Source organism: Macaca thibetana, chromosome 16 (genome assembly GCF_024542745.1).
Source record: "Macaca thibetana thibetana isolate TM-01 chromosome 16, ASM2454274v1, whole genome shotgun sequence".
In the NCBI taxonomy this organism is placed as follows: Eukaryota; Metazoa; Chordata; class Mammalia; order Primates; family Cercopithecidae; genus Macaca; species Macaca thibetana.
Genome location: NC_065593.1, coordinates 50092199 through 50117311, shown reverse-complemented (window position 1 = coordinate 50117311; position 25113 = coordinate 50092199). Strand labels below are relative to the sequence as shown.

Sequence of the window (25113 nt, the reverse complement as noted above, 5' to 3'; positions counted from 1 at the left end):
AATCTCATGAAAGAATCAACCTTCTATCAGGAAAAAAGCCCATAAGAATTGAGTATAATTTTAAAGGGTTCATAGACCACTGACAGCCTATTCATAAACTACTGGGTGTCCAAGGACTTCAGGTTTTTCCTTATTCTCTCTCATTTTCTCCTTTTTTCTTCTTTCTTCTCAGTCCTACCCCTAATTCTGTCTCCATCACCAGTTTCTTCCCACAGCACAATGGAAAGAACTCAAAGATACCTGGGCTTGAACCTTAGCTTACTCACTTAGTTTTGGCTTCCCTGTCTTGGGGAAAGAAGAACCCCAAAAAAGTACGAGTAGTGTCTGGGGAAAGCAGGCCAACTTTCTGGATCTTGCTGCCAGAATGAAAACTAAGGCCTAAGTTAGGCCTTAATTGGGTCTAAGATTATCTCTGGGGTTAACCACTGGGCCCATGTGAGCGCTCCCAACGACCCTTATATTTAGTTTAAATAGTCATATTGATGCTGTATCCCAAGTTTTCTGGGAATAATCACAACTCCAAACATCTGTCCTGTAGTTACCAAAATATCCTTCTAAAGGCAAGATCATATGTTCTGATATTTGCTTTAAGGGGAAAAAAACTCATAATAAGTAAAGTCCATCTTGCTAGGTAGTTCACTCTTCAGTTTTAGTTTCTTCAGAACTAGGGAACAGATTATTTTTCTATTATCTCTTACCTATATCCTTCCTTCTTTTCTTTTTTTTTTTAGAAAGGGCCTCTGTCACCCAGGGTGGAGTGCAGTGGCATGATCATGGCTCACTGCAGCCTTGACCTCCCAGGCTCAAGCAATCCTCCCACCTCAGCGTCCCAAGTAACTGAGACCACACCTGGCTAATTTTTTTTTTTTTTTTTCTTTTAAGAGATGGGGTCTCCCTATGTTGCCAGGCTGGTGTTTCTTAATTTTTCAAATCTTTGGTAGAGAAAGAACCAAGGGAAGAAAATGAGTCATTCATGTATTTACTCCACAAGTATTGAGCACCTAAATGTGCTGTGTACTGTTCCAAAAGTCAAACGTCTCCACTCTGATGGGAAAAAAAAGATGGCCGGGTGCGGTGTCTCACGCCTGTAATTCAGCACTTCGGGAGGCCGAGGCGGGTGGATCACTTGAGGTCAGGAGTCTAAGACCTGCCTGACCAATGGTGAAACCTCGTCTCTACTAAAAATACAAAATTAGCCAGCTGTGGTAGTACATGCTGTAATCCCAGCTACTTGGGAGGCTGAGGCAGGAGAATCACTTAAACCCGGGAGACGGAGGTCGCAGTGAGCCAAGATCGTGCCATTGCACTCCAGCCTGGGCAACAAGAGCGAAACTCCGTCTCAAAAAAAAAAAAAAAAAGAAAGAAAGAAAAGAAAAAGAAAAAGAAAAAATAAATTCATAAAATGTATAGTATGTTAGGTAGCGATAAGTACTACACAAAAAGTAAAGAACAGGCCATGAACAGACACTGGGGGTTGGGGAATGAGCTGCAATTTTAAAGAGGTCAGGAAACACCTACTAAGAAGGTGACATTTGAGCAGAAGCCCAGTGACAAAGTGTATCAGACAATGTCACTGCTCCACTTAGGTCCCCTCCTTTCCCTTTTCTCCGTTTGTGGGCCATCCCTTTCCTACTATAGTGTGCTTTATTCCTAACATTCAAAACCTGCAGTTTTTCTTCAGAGGACTGCCTGGGGACAACACACAGCGCCTCCCCAGCACTGCACTTGCCCAGTCCCCCCACCATAATCCCAAAGGCAGGGAAGAAACCAGGCTGGAGTTGCTTGGTAAAACCAGAAAAAGAATGTACTGGAATCCCTTCCGAGGCCTTCGTGTATCGTACATTAATCCTTTACATGTCCCTGATGCATATATATATATTTGTGTGTGTGTGTATACATGTGTGTGTGTGTATATATATATATATTTTTGTTTGTTTGTTTGTTTTTTGAGACGGAGTCTCGCTCTGTCTCCCAGGCTGGAGTGCAGTGGCGCCATCTCGGCTCACTGCAAGCTCCGCCTTCTGGGTTCATGCCATTCTCCTGCCTCAGTCTCCCCAATAGCTGAGACTACACGCGCCCGCCGCCACGCCCGGCTAATTTTGTTTTTGTAATTTTAGTAGAGACGGGATTTCACAGTGTGAGCCAGGATGGTCTCGATCTCCTGACCTCGTGATCCGCCCACCTCGGCCTCCCAAAAGTGCTGGGACTACACGCGTGAATATTTTTTAAAAAGCAATTTCATGTACATTTTCTCAAGCACCACTCAAGCTGCCTGTCCACAGGGCAGACAACCTCTCCTTTAGTCTTTCTCTTGAATATGCTCTTCAATTCATTAATCTCTATTCATGAGTATAACAATATTGGATAAATTGGACAGAGCAGCACTTGTTCCTGGCTTTGCAGACTAGAGATGCTTCTATTCCCTGTTGGCACACTCAGGATGAGGGCTAAGGGCAGCCCAAGAATTCAGCCTCTCTCTCTAAATGTCAACTGTTTTCAAGTAACGACAGGTCAGGGGTCCCATCTGTTCATTCTCCTCCACAGTGGCCCACAATATCCGTCAGGTGTTTATGTATCCAAAGAGAAGGCTACTCACTCCATCTGGTAAACCAACATACTCATGATGTAGTGGAAAGAGTCCCGGAGTAGCACAGGGGGCTGCCTCAATACACACTTACTGAGCGTCTAACAGTGAATGAGTCAAGTCCTTCGTAGGCACTGGCAAGGGGAAGATGACCAATACAAACGGCTGAACCTTGCTTTCAAGGCCTTCATAAAGCACTAGAGATGACAAACACGGTCCGATACAAAGGGTCAGGTTCAGGACTCCAGTCATTATTATCAAAGAGCCACGGGAATACAAAGGAAGGATTACTAGCGGGGGAAGTTCCTGGAGGGCATCACAAAGAGACCTCTGAGCTGGATCCGGAAGGACAGATGAGTTTAAGCTGAAAGTGGGGTCGGTCGTTCCCGCTGGCGGGAACCGAAGGAGCCAAGGCAGCTTTGGGGCGGAGACCAGGTGGCACCCGCGGCGCTGCAAGGACACACAAGCTGTTGCAAGAGGGTCAACCTCTCCGGGCCTTGGCTCAGAAACCTGGGACGATTACACCCTAAAAGCGCTTGGAAAAACTGCAAAACTCGTACTGCTTTTCGCCAAAGCTACTACCGTGCCGTGAGGGCAGGAAGTCCTGCGAGGCGTCTGCGAGGACGCAAACGCCGCGAAGCGAGTCCTCCACACCTCCATCCCCGGCATAGTGAAGTGTAGACTCTGGCCCACAGCCGAAAGGAAAGACCCGGGTCGGGAAGGGCCCCTCCAGGGGCGGGCTCAGCCGGAGTCTGGCCGAGCTGCGCGCGGCCACAGTGGTTCCGCGACCTCGCGCTGAGTGCCTCCCGCCGTCTCCCACTGCAGCCCCCACCGCCCCTCCGCAAGGCCCGGCGCCTCCCGCCACCTCCTCGGTCGCTGCGGCCGCTCCAGCTCCTCACAGCCGCTAAACCCAGGCCTATCCCGCGGTCGGTTCTCTTCGGCCCTCTTCGCCGTGACGAATCGGCGCCCGGCTAGGAAAGTATCCAAATTCGGAGAGTTTTGAGGAACCAATGGGGCCTGAAAAAAACCCCGGAGTGTGCTAAGCATCACCGCATCCTCACTAGAAGGTTTATTTTTTCCAAAGAGGGTCGGGTGGGGCCCGGAAAAAAAAAAATTAAGAAGAGTGTGGAAAGTGCGAGTGCGGAAGCTCCGGACGCGAGGGGCGGGGCGTGCGCGGGACAAAGGGAAGCGAAGCCGGAGCTGCGGGCGCTTTTTCTGCCCGCGGGTGAGTGTTTCCAAGTGGGCCGGACCGGGTCGGTGGGGGCAAGTCGTGGTGTCCCCGCTTGGCTGAACTCCGAGTTCCCGGGGGTTGCTGGGGTTCAGGCTTGGCCGTGGGGCCACAGCCGGGAGCCGGTTGCGGCCTCCTTGAGGCCTAGCAGAGCAAGGGTTGGAAGGGAGTCCCATCTGGGGCCCCCTCCTTGGAGGCAAGGCCGGTCACCCGAAATTGGTCAAAGCACCTGTGCATACCCCATTTTAGGGGAGTTGCTAGTAAAGTACGTTCTCCAAGACAATGAGAGTGACCTCAGGAAGCCCGCGGGCGAGGCAAGTCCGTGGTTCTCACCCCCAGGAATAAGGTTCCCCCATTGGTTGAGGCAGCGACCTGAGGACTCAAGATGTGGCTTATGGAGACGAGCAGCGCTCTGAAATAGTTTGGCCTGGGTTTGAAACCCAACTCTGGCACTTCCTGGCTGCATATGGCTTCAGACAAGTTGTTTAGACTCTCCGAGACTCCCTTGTTTCATCTGTAAAGTGGGGATAGTTGTACATATCAAGTACTTGTGACTGTTAAGCGAAATAGGGTCATAAGCCTACCCCGTATGAAGTATTTCTTGAACAAATATTTATCGGGTATTTATTTTTATGCCAGGCACCAAGGATGGATCCAACGGTGGACAAATGTACAAGCCCACTCTTAAATTTTATGTTCTAGCAAAGGAGAACCATAATTTTAAAGCATTAACAATGAAGTATAACGTACAGGGAGCTTAGCTTATGGCAGTTGTCAGGGTGCCCTGCAGCGAGGCCTGCTGGATGTTGACAGCTCCCTTAATGTGAGCAGAAAGGAAATCTACACCAGAGTCAAAGGTTTCTGACTGTTCTTTAAGAGGGAAAGACTCAGGTTGGACCATTGAGAAAATGAACTGTTTCTTTCCACACCAGGACTCATTCCTTACGCTCCAGGGAATTTCCTTAAAATGAGTAATAGAAGTGAAAAATCGGATCTATTCCACATAACTTTAGATGCAAATACCTCCAATAGTCATAGAAGTTTATTTGCCTTCTTTCTAAAGATGAATTTTTGTCTTTTTGTACTTCACTATTTGTGATGTATGTTGATGTAAAGAACAAGCTCACATGTGCCTGATTATGTTGTGAGCTGGTAATACTAGGAAAAAATTTCCTAAGAATTGAGCTGGGTCCTGCCATGGTCCCTGTTTCCAAGTAGCATACAATCTAGCCATATTGACAAGTTAAAAAAAGTTATAATAATATCATAGATCTGTGTAAACTGTATAGGAATACAGATGGGGGAGCAATTAATTCTGCCCAGGTAATGTATCAAGAAAGTTCCATTGAGGAGAAAAATTTTGAAATGGGCCGTGAAGGGTGAATAAGAATTTTTCAGGTAGACTCTCAAAATTTATTCCCAGCATTTATGAAGCTATTTACCACTCTTAAGAGAATGCGAAGTTCATTGTCATACCAATTACCTTTTGCACTGCTTCCAGGAATAAAATGCTGCCCAATTTTAATAAAAATTGTTATCCCAAAAACATGGTACAGTTGCTGATCAAGGAGCTGTCAGTATCTGGTAGGCCTTGTTGGGTTGGACTCTAATACATCACTTTGTATTCTCATCCTTGTATCAGTCCGATGAAATGTTTACATGGCGTCAGCAAAATGTTTTCCATACAAGAGGTAGCTTAGTATCCCAAGAAAAAACCTGAAAGTACATTTCTAAATATCCCCAGTACTTTATTTTAGTCATTTAATTCTAATCAACCAAATCTCCTATAAGAACTAGTTAAAATATGCAAAAGGCTTAATTACTAGGAATTAAGGTGAAGTAATTTTACTCAGAAATACCAATTAAATTACCCTATTCATTAGGAAAACATTCTCGTATGCTTGCTGAGTTTTGATTCTCTTTTTTTTTCCTTTTTTTTTTATTTTAGTGTCTCAGATTCATTCTTAAGGAACTGAGAACTTAATCTTCCAAAATGTCAAGTAAGTTTCAATTTTTATATTTATCGATCTATGTTAATAAGAGACTAATGCCCTAGCAAGTGGGAATTCCAAAATACTCTCATTTTTTTTTCTTCAAAACAGGACCATTGGTAGTTTTGTTGCATAGTATTATATCTCAGTTGTTTACAAGAAGTTATTTATTTTCTTTCAAACAGAAAGACCATCTTATGCCCCACCTCCCACCCCAGCTCCTGCAACAGTAAGTTTTAATTTTCTTGTTAATGTAATAGCCAAGTCTGGCCTTGATACAAAAACCCAGATGTCTTCCAGTGACAGTCACTCAATCATCACAGCAACAGGATGAAATTCAGCTTAAAAGAAAAAAAAAAAAAAAAAAAAAGCATTTCCTACTAAATAAAATAATTATTTGCATCTTTCCTTGAACCAACCCCAACATTTAAAGAAACAATACTGTAAAACTCCAACCTCCTATGCTCAGTTTGTTTTGTTTTTTTCTTTGTAAATGGGAAATAAGTGAAAGTTTTACCATTTCTTTCTTATTAATCTTCACTATTAAGAGTCTTTAAGTTGTTACTGAATGAATGCTCATTCTGGCTTTTTTGTTAAACCTAACCTTCAACTGGTTATGTTTTTCTCTCCTTTCTTGTCTCTCTATAAAATTTTCATATTAAACAATAAAGCTTCTGAAACTATACTCATTGTAAGTATTTTCAAGCTGTTCAAGTAAAGATTTCATTATCTGTGGGTCAGATCTTGCTATTGAATCTTTTTCCACTCCATAAATTATATTTTATTGGTTTGGAAGTATGTATGTTTTGAGGTATTTAAAAAGTAGTTGTGAACATGTTTTTCATCCAGCAAGCTCTGGCCCAGCTTGGTCAGCATGTAAAATAATTTTCCAACCTACAAAACAGATTTAGCAGTAACTGTTCAGGTCTTGCTGAAATGGCTTCCTTGTTGGTTTTTTGGGAGGGGGGTTTTGTTTGTTTTTTTAAAAACACTGTTAACATGACCAAATTCTACAAATTAGTTCTTTAATATTAATCCTTCCTTCCATACCCCCTACTACCTAAATTTCAGGCTAGTCTACTTTTCACTACTAATTAGGTCCTTGTGTAATTTTGTTTTCTCCGCTAGAAAACTATTCATATTTACTAACCCTCAGATATATGTTTTAGTTACATTTATCAACAATTTGTTTTTCTTTAGTGAGATACTTTTAAAAAGAGATACTGTACCATATGTTCTCATTTCAATTTATATTATATACAGGCTCTAAAGTTAATTCCAGTAGACCGTAAAGTCCTGTGCTTGGTTTCTTTTCTTTCTTAAATCAAAGAACATTTGTTATGACCATCTCCATGGCATTCCGCTAGTGGCTATACAGGTGGAGCTGAACAATTGAGATTCTGACCTCAAAGAGCTAACCATGTACTTCAGCTTTGGAAATGGTATAATTATAATGTTTTGCTTTCCATTTTTTTTTTTTAGTTCCCTTATTTTTATAACATTATTGCCTCATAATGTTGAACAGTGATTCTTATTATTTATGCAAACTTTGAAGGTGTCATTTTGACATAAATACTGCCTCTGACAATGTATCATATCTTGAGGACAAACTTGATTTTTTGAGATTAAAATATTTCAAAAATGAAGTGTCCCCTTATAACTTACTATGCGTAAAAAGGATTTTTTTTGCCTTTCTTTAGTTATATTTTTGTGCCATTATAATTTCACGTTAACACACAAAATATAGAAAACTAAGGATTAAAACATCCAACAGAATGGATACTAAATTAATTATTCTCCTTCCTTCTTTCCATTACTCCTACCACCACCACCATCACCACCACTACCAACACTATCACCACTATCACTTCCGCCACCCAAATGTACCACTCCAAGTAATATACACTTCTTTCATGCCTTTGATACTTCATCTGTGTTTTGCCTACTTAAATATGCTTAATTTGCGTCTTTTCTAACTGTATAGACTAGAAATTGATCAGCCGTTCTCTTTTCTCCTAAAGAGTATCAAATGTAATATCTGCTTAAATGTCTTTCTTTTGGGTACTAAGGATATGTGCAGCGACATGTTTTAGGAAATTGTGTTTATTTTGTAACAGCTACAGCTTAGTTGGAATGTGTTAAGTGTATTTTACATTATACAGTTAAGGACCGATATTGTTAATTGCATGTAAAAATGAAATTGTCACATATTTTGATTGAGCTTTACAAGGTAAAATACCCGAATTTTGGTCTCTCTCTACTATATTCTTTCTATACATTATGCCTTGGTTCTCATGAACATTGAGTGTCATTGTATTAGCCCCAAGGCCACTGCTATATAAGAGCCCATTTGTGATTACATCAACACATAATTCACAAAAACCAAGAGTTCTGTTGCTGAAATGAGCAGTTGTGTTTTGAAAGGGTGAGAGCTATCAGGAAACTAGATGAAAAAAGAAAATTCAAGTCTATCAACTAGAAAAGTAGATCACATTGAGACTAAATGCAGAAATGTTTTCATGATTGACCTGTGGAAGATGGATCAAAGAAGAGATGGAAGAGAAATCCTATAAAAGAATGACTGGGTTAAAAAGATCAGATAGTACCCCAGAATGAAATCCATGCATTTCTTACAAGTCTTTGTTTTAAATCATGTATGTGACATCCATCAAATCCAGCATATGTTCTTTTCAATTGACAAATCCTGGCTTCCCGATTTGAGTCTCTTCTCATTTCTCACATTATATAAAATGATTTAAAACTGTCTTTGAAATCAGATCCATTTCTTGTTTTTGTTTTTAGTAGATGAATACATTGGTGGCATCCACATGTCAAATAAATTGTGTTTTGTTTTGCATGTAGTGTTTTCAGAGTTCTAGTTTATCACACTTTAAGCCTTCCTATCTCAGTCTTCATATATTGCTAAGTTGTTATATCCTGTTGTTGACCATAAAGTAAATCCTGAATGTTTTAAACACTTCAGTGTATTGCTTTCCTCCAGAAACACAACACACATTCACAGTCACACAAACACCCCCAGTCCCTGCAAAAAAGAAAGAGAAAAACAACCAAAAGACACTGCAGACAGGTTTCTCAATGAAAGAAAAATATTTAATTTCCTCAGTGGAAAAAAAGAACAATTACAACACATCATTGCTTGTTTAAATTCAGGTTGCTTTTGCATGCCATATGCAGATCATTTTTCATTTCTGTGTTTTCCTCGTTTGAGCTCATTTCTCATTCGTGTTTTTGTCTCATTTGTTTCCATCAGCAAATGCCCAGCACACCAGGGTTTGTGGGATACAATCCATACAGTCATCTCGCCTACAACAACTACAGGCTGGGAGGGAACCCGGGCACCAACAGCCGGGTCACGGTAGGAGAATCAACTATTACAGCATCCGGCAAACAACTGGAATTGACCAGAAATGCCTTCAGAATTAGGTCTTTTTGAATCATAAGCACAGCCATTTAAAAAAATTTTTTTAACCTAGCTTTTTGACTATTTTCAACATTCATTGTAGCATCTCACACTGAAAAAATAAATAGTGAGATCTGGAATGTATATGGAAGAAAAGAAAAATCCATTCTGTTTGGTGGTTGGTAGGGATAAAGCCTTGAGCACTTGATGCTTATACTGTATGTAAACAAACAGAATTTCTTCTGGTAAAAATACCCTTTTTGGCATAAAGAGTATTTTTCGTTTTTATAAGGTGATTGGCATTAGTCTCAAGGATTCAGTTTCTAGTAAAGGCTGGGCTTTCAGACCTGGCTTTTTCAGGGCTGGAACGCTTTTGGCTGGTATACCAGTTTGAATCCCTACCCATAGTTATTTGTCTTTTGGATTTAATAGTTGACCTTCTAACTGAGACTCATTGCTCTACAGTGAAAAAGAGAAAAACGTTTTAATGTCACCTCAAAGAAATGCAGAATGAAGATTGAATGAAATTAATTTGAAGTATCAAACTAGATACGTACAACGAGAAGTGCATTTCTAATCCTTAGTATAAGAGATATGATTTCTGAAACTTAGGATGTTTCATTTAAATGATCAGCCTAAGATTTCAAAATTAGAATCATCTTAAATTTCATTCAAAAAAGTTTAAGTGCCAAAAAAGCCAATAATTATAAAAATGACTTACTAAAGATAAAAAATCCAAAAGTCAAATACTACATTGGAATGTAGTGTTGCTGAGAATTTATACAACCCAGAATGGCTGTAAAGTTTTTAATATCTGGTTTTTGTTTGCTGTATTCGTAAATAACAAGTGCCTTCTATTAATGTAACTTCAAAAAAGCCCTCTCACCCTGTAGTCAAGCTAGAACTGAAAGTTTGTAGCTATCAAATGAATGTCTATCTTGATAAGCATATTGCTTAGCTTGATAGGTTTTGTTTGTCTAAATTTTTCATTGTTTCTGCATAATTTGTACTTCATAAGCATATCAAGTTTTATGTGCCATGCATATTTCATGGTATCTGAAAAGAATTCTGACAAAGTGTGTGTATGTATGCATTTCACAATGCATACAATTTTTATGTGCATCAATACATGTTTTTCCCTGGCCTAAACGTGTTGTTTCACAAGTGTAATGGGTGGCAAGGTTTGCAGATAATAAAGAACATTTTAATTTAAACAATGAACAGAATCAATCTTGGATCTTCATGTTAATGCAGAAATTTTTTCACGGGCAGTAAACAAGAATGATTGCATTTAATAGCTCTATACAGTCACCTCTTGATTATCTATGTTAATGGAATACAAATGGTAACTATAATATTACAATAATTTGTCTTTTGGTTTTGTGTAAGCATTTTGTTCTTAACTTGGATGTGGCTGTGGGGGATTCTCTGTTAAAAATGTGAGATTGTTCGATGGAGACTAGGAAGAGAAAGTGCACTCCCTATCTGAAATCACTCATCTGTTTCTTCTCATTCCTTCTTGGCGAATGTTAAGAACTGAGCATTTGGTGTGGACACTAGCTACATGGTAGATGAAGTATAGAGAGGTGTGGGGCATGGAAAATTTGGTGTTTTGGTCCTTTGTGGAGATTTACTTTGTATTATTGTCCTCTTAACACCAGGTTGAAGTGTAATCAAACTGCTATATGAAGAAGGGCCTAGAAAATGTGGAGGTTTTACACTGCTTGCCCTGTTTTCTATATCTAGTTTAAGCTGTTAGGACTCAGTGGCTCTGATTTTGACCATAATAAAAGCATTTTGATTTTCATAAAAGCATTGTGACCCTAGTTATGCATTACTTTTGGGGGTGAGGAGAAGCTCCCATTTGGTATTATTGTGTGCATATTGTGTTAGTGGCTTTCATGAGTCTGTGAAGCCCTGTCCAGTAGCTTCTGGTAGGCTGTAGAGAACATTGGGTTTCCCTGGTGACTCCGGTATACTTGGATAGTTCTCAGACAGTAAATACTTTATATAGCATGTCAAGACCTTTTGGAGTGCTTATGATAGCTACAAGATGGAATTCATTCCTAGTCAGTTCTTCATTCAGATGATGATTAGCATTCTCTTAAGTATAGGTGTGAAAACACATTGAGACAAAAATGTCTTTAAAAATAGCCTGTTTCTGTACATTAATAGAAATTCTGTCCCAGAAGAAAGCTCTTAAATAAGTTCCTGCTAGAGAAACAGCTGAGAATTACAAAAGAAACAACAACAAAAAACTGAGTAGCCAAGATAAATTTCACAAAATCATGAATTTTATTCATAGGTGATTTCCTAAGACCTTGCTCTTCTGTAAGCCCAGTTCTACCCACCTCTCCATTGGAAATTGAAAGCAGAAAATTGAAGAGAGTTGCTGCTAGAGGTGGATTTCCTGATAGTAGCAAGGAAAGAAACAGTTCAAAAATGGAAACACATTCTCCAAAAGCATAGCCATAGGCCACTGAAAGAGCCAACAACAGATTTTCGCATTTCACACACCCGACAGAAGGTTACAGCACAGCAAAACAGTGGTTGTTTACAATTGAATCTTATCCAGAAAGGGTCTAAAGTATGTTCAACTTTTTTTACAGAAATGTTTAAGACATTGTAGAAAGATGTCTGTCTGAGACATTAAATAAATTGGAGGTGTGTAATGATATAAATCTTTACTATCCTGCAAACCATCTGGAATTTTAACTTTATTATTGTTTTGGGGTGTTTTTTTAGTTTGGGTTTTTTTGTTGTAAGTTGACTGGTCTCAATATATAGATGATATGTGTACCTTTCTTTGGGAGAAAGGAAGAGAAATAGCAAATCCATTAATATAAATGTGATTCTTTGAAAAATATCAAAGCAAATACTACTATGTTTTTAAAGTGTTTTAATTCATACTTAAAGCTCGAAAGCATAGGCATTTTAGAATTCTTTACCTCTTTAATTTCAAAAAAAATTTGACAGTAGTCTTAACCACCTCAATTATGGGCACAATTCCAACCTTATTTGTAACCCATTTCATGGAATTCTGAAGGTTTGTGTTGGATATGAGTTGGAAATGCTTTCTAATAACTATGTGTGAAGAAGCAGACTTGTGTGTGTCTGTTCCTCTGAATCCGTAAGGTTAGTCTTATAGGAATTCCCTTTCCCCTTAAAAGAACTTGTACAAACCCTGATACAGGTTTCCCTTTATTGGCTGCTACCCCACCACTTTTGATAGTTTCCATGCCCCCTGGCCATCTTACTCTCTTACCCACTGCTGGCCAAAAACAGTGTCTGTCTACCTGGGCACTAGCATGAGGTGTAGTAAGAATGCATGGAAGGAATGGAAAGAGAGGAAATACTGCTTCCAAGGCGAAATGCTTTCTAATAACTTCATATATGAAGAAATAGAGTTACAGGGATGGAGAGAGACCCTTGTAGGAAGAGGAAACATTTCTTGATCATAGTGGAAAAGGATAGAAACATGCTAATCCCTGAGCCCTCAAATGAAAAATAAGGTTATGATTGGGGTCCCAGCCCAGAGTGGAGGAGTATCTCTGGGGTTTTATCATAGCAACAACAGAAGGGGAAGCGAACAAAATGTTACTTTAGTTTTCTTATAAGGATTTGCCAATCCTGTCTTTTGATAATTAGAATAAAGCCAGCACTTCATTTCTCCAGCCTAGCAGGGAGAGTCAATATCAGAGGAGATCTCCTGAAAATTTGCAAATTGTCTGAAATAGCAATGATTTTTCTTATTCTGGGTCTTTAATCAAATGCAGTCATGTATATTAAGAGGAGACTAAAAAGTTCAGAAATAAATACTTTTAGATGGGTGTTATCTGGGTGGTCTACCAGAAGCTGTCTGGAATCTCACCTAGACTTTAGACCACAGGAAAAACTGATCACTTTATCTTTCTCTCTCCTTTTTTTATTTTTTCTCTCACCTATTTTTGCTCTACCTTTTTAAAAAATATTTTTCAGTCTTCCCTCCCCCTCCTTTTCTTCTGTCTGTCTTTTCCTGCACATCACATCTTTCCTTTTCCTCTGTCTTTCCCATAAAACCAAACATTTTTAATGGAATGGAACTTCTTGATACAACACCTCAAAAATAACAATCAGGCCCCATATCTGCCACTTCTCTGTTCCGGATAAACTTGTTTGCTTTTACACTGTGATTAGGACTAAGGACACAAAAAGGTGTGACTTTCATTCACACTTCTCCTTCCCCTTTACAAGAAAACCACTAGGTAACAGACAGAACCTTAAGAGAAATAAAATCTCTAGCCTGGCAAAGGAGGTAAAGTGGTTTGTTATTTCACTAATTGTTTTTGAACCTGAGAAGTTGTTTTTGTGGTGATATTGGGAGTACATTCCTGACATAGTGCTAATAGGTTAAGGCCCCTGTAGACAGTGTGAGAATGGTAAGTGTTAAGGGTTCAGATCCTGCTGCAGATAATCAAGTGTTGACTGTATGTGTAATGGTAATTGAGCAGAATGAGAGGGTGCCAGGTAATGTCCTGAATGTGAGACGGTTGATATATAACCATATATTTTCAATGTATGGGTTACTATGTAATATTTTATTTGTTCCTGCAGCCAGGTTGTCAAAGCATTGGCAATAAACTGCTAAGTAAAACATTTAAAAAGTTTGCGCTTAAAGTCATTTTCTTTTGAACATTTCTGAATTTGCAGTGATAGCTATTTTCAGTGGAGAAAATATTTGGACGAGTAGAAGAAAGGCGCATTAGAATTTTTTAAGGGACTCTCTTTTCAGTTTGCCGGTGAACTCCTTACAGCTGAATAATGAATGTATTTAACTCTTTTGTAGGCATCCTCTGGTATTACGATTCCAAAACCCCCAAAGCCACCAGATAAGCCGCTGATGCCCTACATGAGGTACAGCAGAAAGGTAGGCGCTTAGGACCTGGAAAGGAATGAGGACACTGTCTTTGCTGCTTCTTTCTTTGCATCCAATTTTAGATTGGCTTAGCCAGCTTTTCTGTGCATATTCGGAGGAAAGGACCAAAAAAATACAGTTTTTAAGGCAATTAGTTCTGATTTCAGAATTCCAGAACTAAAATCCAACAAGAGGAGCATGATTAAATAAACTGTTAAAATCCTTAAGATAGAATGTTCTGTGGCCATTAAAGTCATGTCTTTTGGAGAATATTTAATGACATGAGGAAAATATTAAGTGAAGGAGGACTACAAAACTACATGAATTAATATCTCATTTTTATAAAAATAATGGCAACCATATGTTAGTTTGAAGGGGGAAAACACAGAAGACAGTGGTTATCTCTAAGCAGTAAGCTTATGGTAGTTTTTATTTTCTTTTCCTCAAGTTTTCCTTTTTTTTTTTTTTTTTTTGGTGATGAACTTACGTTACTCTTAAAATTAAAAAAATAGCCAATATCTTTATTAAAAGGCAGAGCATTATAACTACTATCTAGAAATTGTAAACCTTTTGATCTTGACTATTACATTCGTTTTTGATAATATGATGTATTGTGTTATGCAAATTAAGCACTTCTAAGTTCACGTGAACTTTTAGTGACATAGACTGTGTTATTGAAGTAATTCATCTTAAGTGTCTGTAGTGATTGGAGATATTCTTGCATATCACATTGAAGTATTTATAAGTGAGTGACATGATGTCTGAGATCTATCTTAAAATAATCCAGTAGGGCAAAGATAACCTGAGGTTGGTCAGTCGTTGATCATTGTTGAAGTAGGCTGATGAGTACATAGAAATTTGATACTGTTGTCTCTGCTTTTTATGTTCAAAAGTTTCCATATTAAAAAGCATTTTTAAAGGTCTATACATTTAGACATCAGTATTAACATTTCATCTGTTTTCTTTTTAAGGTCTGGGACCAAGTAAAGGCTTCCAACCCTGACCTAAAGTTGTGGGAGATTGGCAAGATTATTGGTGGCATGTGGCGAGATCTCACTGATGAAGAAAAACAAGAATATTTAAACGAATACGAAGCAGAAAAGGTAGGATAGGGGCTCACAGTGGGATAGATAATGTGTAAAGTACAAAAACACTGGCTTACTATTTATAAAAGAAACATAAGATTTGGTCAGAAGGCTGATGCTGTACTGAGGCTTTGTCTACCTGAGTCAAGTCAATTTCTCAAGGCCTCAGATTTCTTGTCTGTAAAAAGGAGATAATTATCCGAACACCCTGTTTACATCATATCTTTTGATATTCAAATGAGATAACATAAGTCTGCATTATAACCTGTAAAATGTTAATTATAAAACCAAAAAACATTTGAATTTCAGATAGAGTACAATGAATCTATGAAGGCCTATCATAATTCCCCCGCGTACCTTGCTTACATAAATGCAAAAAGTCGTGCAGAAGCTGCTTTAGAGGAAGAAAGTCGACAGAGACAGTCTCGCATGGAGAAAGGGGAACCGTACATGAGCATTCAGCCGGCTGAAGATCCAGATGGTAAAAGAAAAAAAGTGGGGTTTTGTTTATGCTTTCTCTGAGAGTTAGGATATGAGTAATCTCTTAGGTGTGTTTTATTTCTTATCCTAAATGGAAAAGAAAGCATAATTTATGTGTCACCTCAGTATTTTGCTTATATTGAGTAAGATTTGTATGTGAATTTCCCACAAGAAAAAGAAATATCCTTTTGAGTGCAGAAAATGGCAAAAATTATTTATTGTTTATCAAAATCTTTGTACTCAAAATGCATGAAAGGTTTTTAAATCACAATCAGGATTTTGCCTCATCTGCTTTTACAAAGCTAAATGCATTCTAGTTATATCCTGTTTTCTTACTGGTTCACTAAATTCGCTGAATTAGAGGCTCTTAAGGGAGAAGCTAATGAGTATGTGGAAACGTTATGAAGTTTCCTTTCCATTTAATTCAGAAATCCAATAAGAATGTATAAATATAGCTCATGCTACTACTTTTATGGGTGTACATGAGGGTACACCCATACAAATTTTATACATGCACACGAATAGCAGAGCTTCCTAATTGCCGTTCTGTATGAGTAGTTAGCAGGTGTGCTGATTGTTCTGGTCTTGTGCAGCCAGGCAGGGTCTGAAGCTGCAAGGAGACCCAGAGATAGCCATTTGCAGTGTGAACACACTCAACCACATATTTAATGTGCTGTATAAATACTAACAGTTTCTCTGTGTACTGCTATGATGTGCAAAAGGTTAGAAGCTCTAGCTACAAGTGACAAAAACATCAGGAAAATGATTTAAGATCCCATCTTAAAGTTGCAGTAACAAAGAGGAAGGCTATAAGAACTTTAAAGACGGTATCAATGAGGGAGGAAGCAATAATAGCACCTGAAGACAAGAATAAGTTGATAAAAGTGGGGAAAAACAGAAATCATTTTTTAAAATAATGGACTGGAATATTGTCAAATGTTCTCATAAATACAGACAGTGGAATGTAACACTATAGAGAATAGAATATGGAATAGAAACAGTATTGAGTGTTAAACAGAATCAGCAGTGCTAAAGACACACTAGCATCCTCACACTGTAATTACTCAAATGGGATGATTAATGCAAGAGAAACATACAGAAGATGATCCAGGCTACAGATATTGGGAGGATGGGGGTCAGTACAAGAGGAAACAAAGGCTAGCAACGTAAGTAGAAAATAACTAAAGATTTCATTAACACCATGAACATTCAGAAGGACTGAAGAGATTCACTCAGAAACAGTCTCAAACTTGGGCCTATTATGTTTTTAACTTTAAGGGTGGGTCTTAAAGTTGCTAGTAAGTAGGTTCAGGTAGTAATTAAGATGCCAGTATGAGAATGTCTTTAGCATGCCAGTATGAAAATGATTAGAGGAAGACTTGGGAGGTGGAAATGTATGTCAAATGTACATAAGAGAAAGGTGGCATCTGCATGAAGTACAGCAGCTACTGACTTCTTTAACAGAGGACTATCAAAAGATAGACATGACCAGGCACCATGGCTCACGCCTGTAATCCCAATACTTTTAACTAAAGCAGGAGGATTGCTTGTGGCCAAGAGTTTGAGACCAGCCTGGGCAACACAGCAAGACTCTATCTCTACAGAATACTTAAAAATTAGCTGGGCATGGTGGTTTGTGCCTGTAGTCCCAGCTGCTCCAACTGAGGCTGAGGTGGGAGGATCAATTGAGCCCAGGAGTTCGAGACTGCAGTGAGCTATGATCATGCCACTGCCCTCCATCCTGGATGACAGAGCAATACCCAGTCTCAAAAAAAAAAAAAAAGAGGGCATGTGCAATTATCTACACAAGACAATGAAGGCTTTTGTTCAATGAGAGCCTCTTCATGGGATAAATAGCTGTTCAATGAGATCATAATTAGAAAAGCCATTCCCCGAAAAAAGGAAGCAGATGACTTACATGCAAGGAAGAACAAGCCCAAATTCTTAGACCTTATTACCCCATCTGTGGTCAACACTGGGGCCATATAAATGAAAGAAGAAAATAAAAAATAACAAAAACAGATAACTTAGACAGACGTAGCACAGATATACCACATATAACCCTAAAGGTGAAAAACTCTTAAAAAGTAGAAAGATTACAGAGTTTTTAAAAAACTGTATCTTACCTAATAGTTTTAATTTCAGAAGTTTATTTCCTAAAGGAATTACTCAAAAGGAAAGAAAAGTAATTTTTTTAACTGTTTACAAAAACAACAGTTTTTAGCTATAGTATTTATGATAATGAGAATTTTAGGAACTGCTTAAGTGCAAGACAATAAGAGAGGTGCTAAACTGACATAGGAGCACCACAAAGGCCTCTAACAGGGTTCCCTCTGTAACAGGCTTTCCTCTGTAACAGGCTTCCCTCTGTAACGGGCTTCCCTCTGTAACGGGCTTCCCTCTGTGACGGGCTTCCCTCTGTGACGGGCTTCCCTCTGTAACAGGCTTCCCTCTGTGACAGGGTGTCCTCTGTAACAGGCTTCCCTCTGTGACAGGGTGTCCTCTGTAACAGGGTGTCCTCTGTAACAGGCTTCCTTCTGTAACAGGCTTCCCTCTGTAACGGGGTTTCCTCTGTGACGGGCTTCCCTCTGTGACGGGCTTCCCTCTGTGACAGGCTTCCCTCTGTAACAGGCTTCCCTCTGTGACAGGGTGTCCTCTGTAACAGGCTTCCCTCTGTGACAGGGTGTCCTCTGTAACAGGCTTCCCTCTGTGACAGGCTTCCCTCTGTGACAGGCTTCCCTCTGTGACAGGGTGTCCTCTGTAACAGGCTTCCCTCTGTGACAGGGTGTCCTCTGTAACAGGGTGTCCTCTGTAACAGGCTTCCCTCTGTAACAGGCTTCCCTCTGTGACGGGCTTCCCTCTGTGACGGGCTTCCCTCTGTGACGGGCTTCCCTCTGTGACAGGGTTCCCTCTGTGACAGGGTTCCCTCTGTGACAGGCTTTCCTCTGTGACAGGGTTCCCTCTGTGACAGGTTTCCCTCTGTAACGGGCTTTCTCCTCTGTAACGGGCTTTCTCCTCTGTAACGGGGTTTCCTCTGTAACAGGGTTTCCTCTGTAACAAGGTTTGCTCAAGTATGGTTCCTCCCTGTCTGGTGGGACACTGAGGTGATTAAGTGGGTCAAAAAGGAGCATTTGTTTTGTATGTATTGCTACAGAGAAAGCTTTTTTTTTTTTAAATGAGTTAGTTTAAAGAAAAATATTAAGTAAACCATAGTACAGGCTGTTAGTAGATATATGAAAAACTATGAAGGCGATAGAGTAAAGACTGAGATTAAGGAAACACTAGATACCTATTAAAAATAAGCATATAGGGTGTGCGCAGTGGCTCACACCTGTAATCCCAGCACTTTGGGAGGCCAGGATGGGCGTATCATGTGAGGTCAGGAGTTCAAGACCGCCCTGGCCAACATGGTGAAATCCTATCTCTACTAAAAATACAGAAATTGGCTGGGCGTGGTGTCATGTGCCTGTAATTCCAGCCACTTGGGAGGCTGAGGCACAAGAATCGGTTGAACCCGGGAGGTGGAGGTTGCAGTGAGCCGAGATTGGGCCACTGCACTCCAGCCTGGGTAACGGAGTGAGATTCTGTCTCAAAACAAAACGAAACAGAAGCATATAAACCAGACCCGTACAGCTGGCTAAGTGTAAACTGACAAAAATTAAATTTGGAATCAAAACATTTATTTTTCTTCTATAAAATTTCTTGAGGGCCTAGGAAACTGAATATTGTTAGAGATGATGTTTCCTCTGCTGTGATAATTTTACAAATTGGCATTTTCATAAAGTCACTGCCCAGTTCATATGTTGTTCGTTAGTTGTTAAATGCCTTAAGTCACTACCAAGAAAGTGAAACATTGGGCAGAATTTCAATTACTGCCATCACATGCAGCCTTCACATTGATTCCAAAGCCAGAAGAGACATGTTGTATCTCATTTATGTTTTAGCCAAAGCCTTCTCAGACACACATCATCACTTAAAGACTGTGAGATAAATTACTACCTTGGCCAGTGAACACATTACGTCCTCTGTATGGTTTTTATCAAGTAACTGCCCAGTGCTCCCATGACGCTGGTCAGGTCCCCTTGTTAGGCCAGCAAGGGCCATGGTTCCTTGATAATTAAGTGTTAACATGTTACACTCCTTTTTATGGTTACTGGTGACCTACTTTGCAGAACAATTTGTTCATTCCAGATTATGATGATGGCTTTTCAATGAAGCATACAGCCACCGCCCGTTTCCAGAGAAACCACCGCCTCATCAGTGAAATTCTTAGTGAGAGTGTGGTGCCAGACGTTCGGTCAGTTGTCACAACAGCTAGAATGCAGGTCCTCAAACGGCAGGTCCAGTCCTTAATGGTTCATCAGGTAAAGTCATAAAACTTTCAATAAAATGGACCTATACCACAAATCCCAGCTGACATGATTCCTACACCATGCCTAAATGTACCTGTTAAATATGTCAGTCTAAACTGTTCCTGATTTGGAGAAGAGGTTTAAGGAAGTGGACCTTTCCCAAATGTTTAATAAGTTTGTCATTAAAAACTATAATATAGAACCTTGTAATGGAAGGTATATTTGTTAAGAAATACATGTGAACTTAAGAATTTTGAGGCGTCCTATCAGTCTTTACTGCTCTACTAAATACTTTTTCCAAAGGAATTGCTCAGGCCTGAAACAGTATTCTTTAACATTTACCTATTGATCATAATCATTTCTTTGTGCTGCATTTTGTATTTTTTAAATCTTAGCTAGACTCATGTAATAAATGATCTAAAGTTCAAAACATTATTTGGTACACTGTTTGAAAGTATGAACCATTAAAACAGGAGATATGATTGTAAAGCCTGATCCTGTCTTGCAGCGAAAACTAGAAGCTGAACTTCTTCAAATAGAGGAACGACACCAGGAGAAGAAGAGGAAATTCCTGGAAAGCACAGATTCATTTAACAATGAACTTAAAAGGGTATCTGTTTAATATGTTAACTATACTTTTATCACCGTACCTGTTACTTTACTTTTCCTCATTCTTTTTTCCAAAATAGTATTTTTATTGAATGTTGTTCACTTTGAAACAGGGCTAACTTTACTATAAAACCTGTAAGATCTTTTTTTTTTTTATAAAATTGTTCCCATTCTCTTGACAAAATTGCAATAAATTTGAAATATCATGAAGTATATGCATATCTACTAGGCCTATAAATGCTAGAGCCCTCTGATATTTTAAACTCCCATACAGTCATTAACTACTTTCATTTTATTGTGATTTATTCATCAAATGTCTTCATTAAATGTAATTTATAGTTTGCACTTTGCATTCAGACAAGGAAATCTAGTTGGTAGCCCAGAATGTAAAATGGAAGCCTTATGTATACCCCAGAATTTTCACTATTTTGCCTCACCAGCTGCTCTGGAATATCCCATATTATATGACTGCTAGAGCAGTTTTCTTTTCTTGTAGACCCAAGAGTCTCAGAGAAGACCTAGAACCACATTTTTTTGCGCACATACACAGACACACAGGTGTATAGATATATATATAGTTCATAGGCAAGGAAACCAACTTTTGAAAGAATATATCTGGCTCAGAAATTATAAGGAAAAACATTACCGAGTTCTGTTTTTTTCTGACTAGTTGTGCGGTCTGAAAGTAGAAGTGGATATGGAGAAAATTGCAGCTGAGATTGCACAGGCAGAGGAACAGGCCCGCAAAAGGCAGGAGGAAAGGGAGAAGGAGGCCGCAGAGCAAGCTGAGCGCAGTCAGAGCAGCATCGTTCCTGAGGAAGAACAAGCAGCCAACAAAGGCGAGGAGAAGAAAGACGATGAGAACATTCCAATGGAGACAGGTAACCCACTAGCAACAAACGCAAAGGAAGTGCCAAGACTTTGTATGGCTGTCTTTAATTTAGGTTTTTCTTTCTAAGTGCAGGTATTCTGGTACCTGCCACTGAGGGTGATTCCGAGTACTAGATTTGACATGATACTGACATTCAAAATTTTAACCTTTAATGCTTACATTATTTATCAAGATGTGGTTATTACTGTTAAGATTAATTGTCTTTGGTGTCCTAGGACAGCATTCTGCAAAGTAATACCTGTAAGGCAATCCTGCCCATCACTTGTTTTTGTAAATAAAACTGGAACACAGCCACACTTGTTTGTTTACATACTGTCTGTGGCTGCTTTGGGGCTAAAACAGTATAGTTGAGTAGTTGCAGCAAAAACTGCCTGACCTGCGAAGTCTAAAATATTTTCTGTCTGGCTCTTTACAGAAAAAAATTGCCAGCTCTATCCTAGAAAAACCCTTACTTCTAGGTATACTGATTTTCCTGATTAAAAGCATCCCTCAAGGTAAAAAAATAAAATTAAAAATAACTTGTATAAATAAAACTTACATAAAGTACTGATTACATTGATCATCACTTGTAATTTTGAGATCACCTTACCTCATAGCACTGTTTTGACAATGCCTAGTACACTGTGTAAACAGGACTCAGCTAAAAGTAGTTAAGGAAAACAAAACCAAAGGCTTCCTGGAGCATCGTTGAAAGAAGTGGGAGGGACAGTAGTGATACTTGGTTCTCAAATGACAACCTCCAAGTGCCATACTTTGTACTCAAATGACAGCCATCTGGAAAACATGAATGGAATATAGATATCTTTCCCAGGTATTTCTGCAAAATTTAATCCAGCAGATTAACATTTTAAATAGTCATATTTTAAGTTTCACTATCTGAGTCTCTTTCTGTTTTGTATGAACGTGAATTCATTCATCTTAATGAATTTGGAGCATGAGCACATTTTTGTGGTTAAAACAAAAGCTTGCAAAATAAAATACTGATTTTTGCTAATTTTACAACTAGACGAACACTCAGTCGTTTGCCTCTGTTTTGGCATCTATGAATGGGGCATGTCTTATGCTTAAGGTTTGCAGGTCTTTACTCAGGTTCTGTCCTCCTAGTTCAAGGAAAAAACCTGAAGAAAATTGTTTGAGACTATTAGAGCTAAAACCTCATGCTTTTAATTTCTTACAGGAAACAGCCCAGCATGACTTTAAACAAAGTGTCTAAAAGATCAACCTTGTATTATTTCTACAACTGCTTTCTCCTTGTTTAATCCATAACACTACAGACTAACGCTCATTCACTGTCCAATAGAAATAAAATGCAAGTCACATGTGAAATTTTACACTTTCTACTAGTAACATATTTTTAAAAGTTAAGCCAAACAAGTGTTTTAACAGTATGTTTTATTTAATTCAACATATATTAAATAAAATTATTTCAACACGGAAGGAACATTTTTAAAATCAGCTTTCCTTTTTTTAAATAGTCTTCAAATCCAATGTATATTTTATACTTTTATAGACATCTCAAGTCAGAAGCTAAATTTTCATCAGAAGTATTTGATCTGCATTTATTTAATAAATTTCATTAATTTACAGCTAAAAAGTAGATTTTTCATACCCAAATTGTTCCAACATTCTTAAAAGTTCTTTAGTCACACTGGCTCATTTCAGGGGTTTAATAACCACATGTGGCTAGTGGCTACCATATTGGACAGCACAGCTGTATACTGTCAGCTTAACTAGCGTAGAATTTCATCTTGGAACTGACAGTGACAAATGTGTGATTACAGAGGAGACACACCTTGAAGAAACGACAGAGAGCCAACAGAACGGTGAAGAAGGCACGTCTACTCCTGAGGACAAGGAGAGTGGGCAGGAGGGGGTCGACAGTATGGCAGAGGAAGGAACCAGTGATAGTAACACTGGCTCGGAGAGCAACAGTGCAACAGTGGAGGAGCCACCAACAGATCCCATACCAGAAGATGAGAAAAAAGAATAAATGTTGCCTTGTTTTATGTGTTCTAAATACTTTTTTAAATGAAAAAATGTTTTTTGGTTTTAATGGTGTTATGTGGTTTGTGTATTAATTTTTTTCTTGTCCATATCACACCACCAAAGGCTTTTGGACCATTTAGCATCATGAGCCTAATGGCACAGTCAGTCACCTTTCTTAAGTGTTGTGAAGATGGCTCTTTTCTTTGGATCTTGTTTCTAGCCCTCAACTGCTGAAAGCCTCAGAATTTAGGTTAATTGAGAAAACACCCACCTCTTTTAGAGAATTATCCTTTGATGCTGCAGAATCTACTCTTACAATGCCTTCCTACAGCTCACTGGGGTGCTTACCAAAGCCATAGCTTTAAACCTTCCCAATCCCCATCAACAGCTTCCTGAAAGTTTCCTCTCTTGTTTACTTCTGCAAAGGGTAGCTTCTTAAAAACGTGATCATGTATGAGTAAGTATTTGTTCACTTACCCTTTTTTACTTTTAATCAATGTCAGATACCAAGAGTTGTGTTAAGAAGTTGAGTGTAGCCTGCAACTACGCGTGGATCTTACTGATCCAGAAATAGTCCCCATAGTTAGAGTAGTTACTTATGAAATGGTCATTAAAGTGAACACAGCACATATACATTATCTGTACTGCTTTTTGTTATGATTAATATTGGGTATGTTCTGGTAAATCCATCCTTATTGTATAGAAAGAAAATTACTTTTTTACCAGGTTTTCCAAAGACAGAATAGATCACAAAGCTCAAGGAATTTAATATTCTTGTAATGGACTAGATAATTCAAACTGATTAGCCCATTTCTGAAGAAAAACAGCTGGGAATTAAGTTAATCCACTTGAAATTGTTTTACAATAATCAGAACATTCGAAACCTCAAGGCTCGGGATCCCATAGATCAGAGCCCACCTTTTTGATAAACTCTTAAAGTCTTGGAGACTAGAAGCAAGATAGTTTGTGACACATATGCTTCCCAAAAACTAGAATAGATTTTTACTGAATAGTGGTATATCTGATGGTATATGTTTCTTAAAGGTCCAAATGTAATAAAAAAAAAAAAAAAAATGAAGAAAAAGGTCTCAGTGTTTTTAATGCACTACGTAGTTGTATGCAAGACAGGCATCCAGTTTTTTTCTGTAATGCAGTGACAGTGTGGAATGACCACTCAGCCATTATGAATTTGTGTACTCAGGGCCCTTGTCTCACCCAACTGTCTCGATAAACTGCTGCAATAGTTTATTTGTACAAGACACTTGTGAAAATCACTTTTCTTACATTATAGTCAATGTCACATATGGAAGTTGCTCTTTGACTCCAAAAGTAAAGGGAATATGAAAAAATCTGTAACGTTTGAACTATCTTTGAAAAAAATGGCTATGTAATAAATGTAAGTCCTGTGCTTATATGGAGAGAACTCTGTACCAGCATGAGTTAATTTATAGTGAATTCACTGCTATTCAGTTCATAGCACATTAGTGACTAGGAATCTATGTTCAGCTTCCTGAGAGGAGGGAAGGAAGTTTGATGTTGGGTGGAAACGACTCTTGACATCTGTTTCCTTGTGCGTCACAAAGAACGAATT

At 38.8% G+C, this 25113-nt stretch overlaps 2 protein-coding genes across 3 annotated transcripts in view; one reads left to right on the top strand and one right to left on the bottom strand.

Moving 5' to 3' along the window:
• The window catches only part of LOC126938621 (eukaryotic translation initiation factor 1), a 1120764-nt gene that overhangs the window by 964394 nt on the left and 131257 nt on the right, over positions 1–25113 (bottom strand). The window lies entirely within an intron of this gene.
• On the top strand, positions 1917–23589 carry SMARCE1 (SWI/SNF related, matrix associated, actin dependent regulator of chromatin, subfamily e, member 1). 2 transcript variants are annotated; one of them, XM_050762783.1, is made up of 11 exons: positions 1917–3809; positions 5761–5812; positions 5989–6032; positions 9075–9179; positions 14050–14130; positions 15090–15221; positions 15513–15684; positions 19875–20047; positions 20544–20645; positions 21315–21525; positions 23318–23589. In XM_050762783.1, the coding sequence occupies exons 2-11, from the start codon at positions 5806–5808 to the stop codon at positions 23524–23526; spliced, it is 1236 nt and encodes a 411-aa protein (XP_050618740.1). In that variant the 5' UTR covers positions 1917–3809; positions 5761–5805; the 3' UTR covers positions 23527–23589. The 2 variants fall into 2 exon arrangements, with proteins under 2 accessions (XP_050618740.1, XP_050618741.1); XM_050762784.1 differs by lacking the exons at positions 5989–6032; positions 9075–9179.

What these genes read in the sequence shown, in the direction of transcription:
- SMARCE1 (XM_050762783.1), top strand. An exon ending in AGTCCTTAATGGTTCATCAG is followed by an intron (nt 20,048 to 20,543) that starts GTAAAGTCATAA and finishes CCTGTCTTGCAG; the next exon opens with CGAAAACTAGAAGCTGAACT. An exon ending in GAACATTCCAATGGAGACAG is followed by an intron (nt 21,526 to 23,317) that starts GTAACCCACTAG and finishes GTGTGATTACAG; the next exon opens with AGGAGACACACCTTGAAGAA.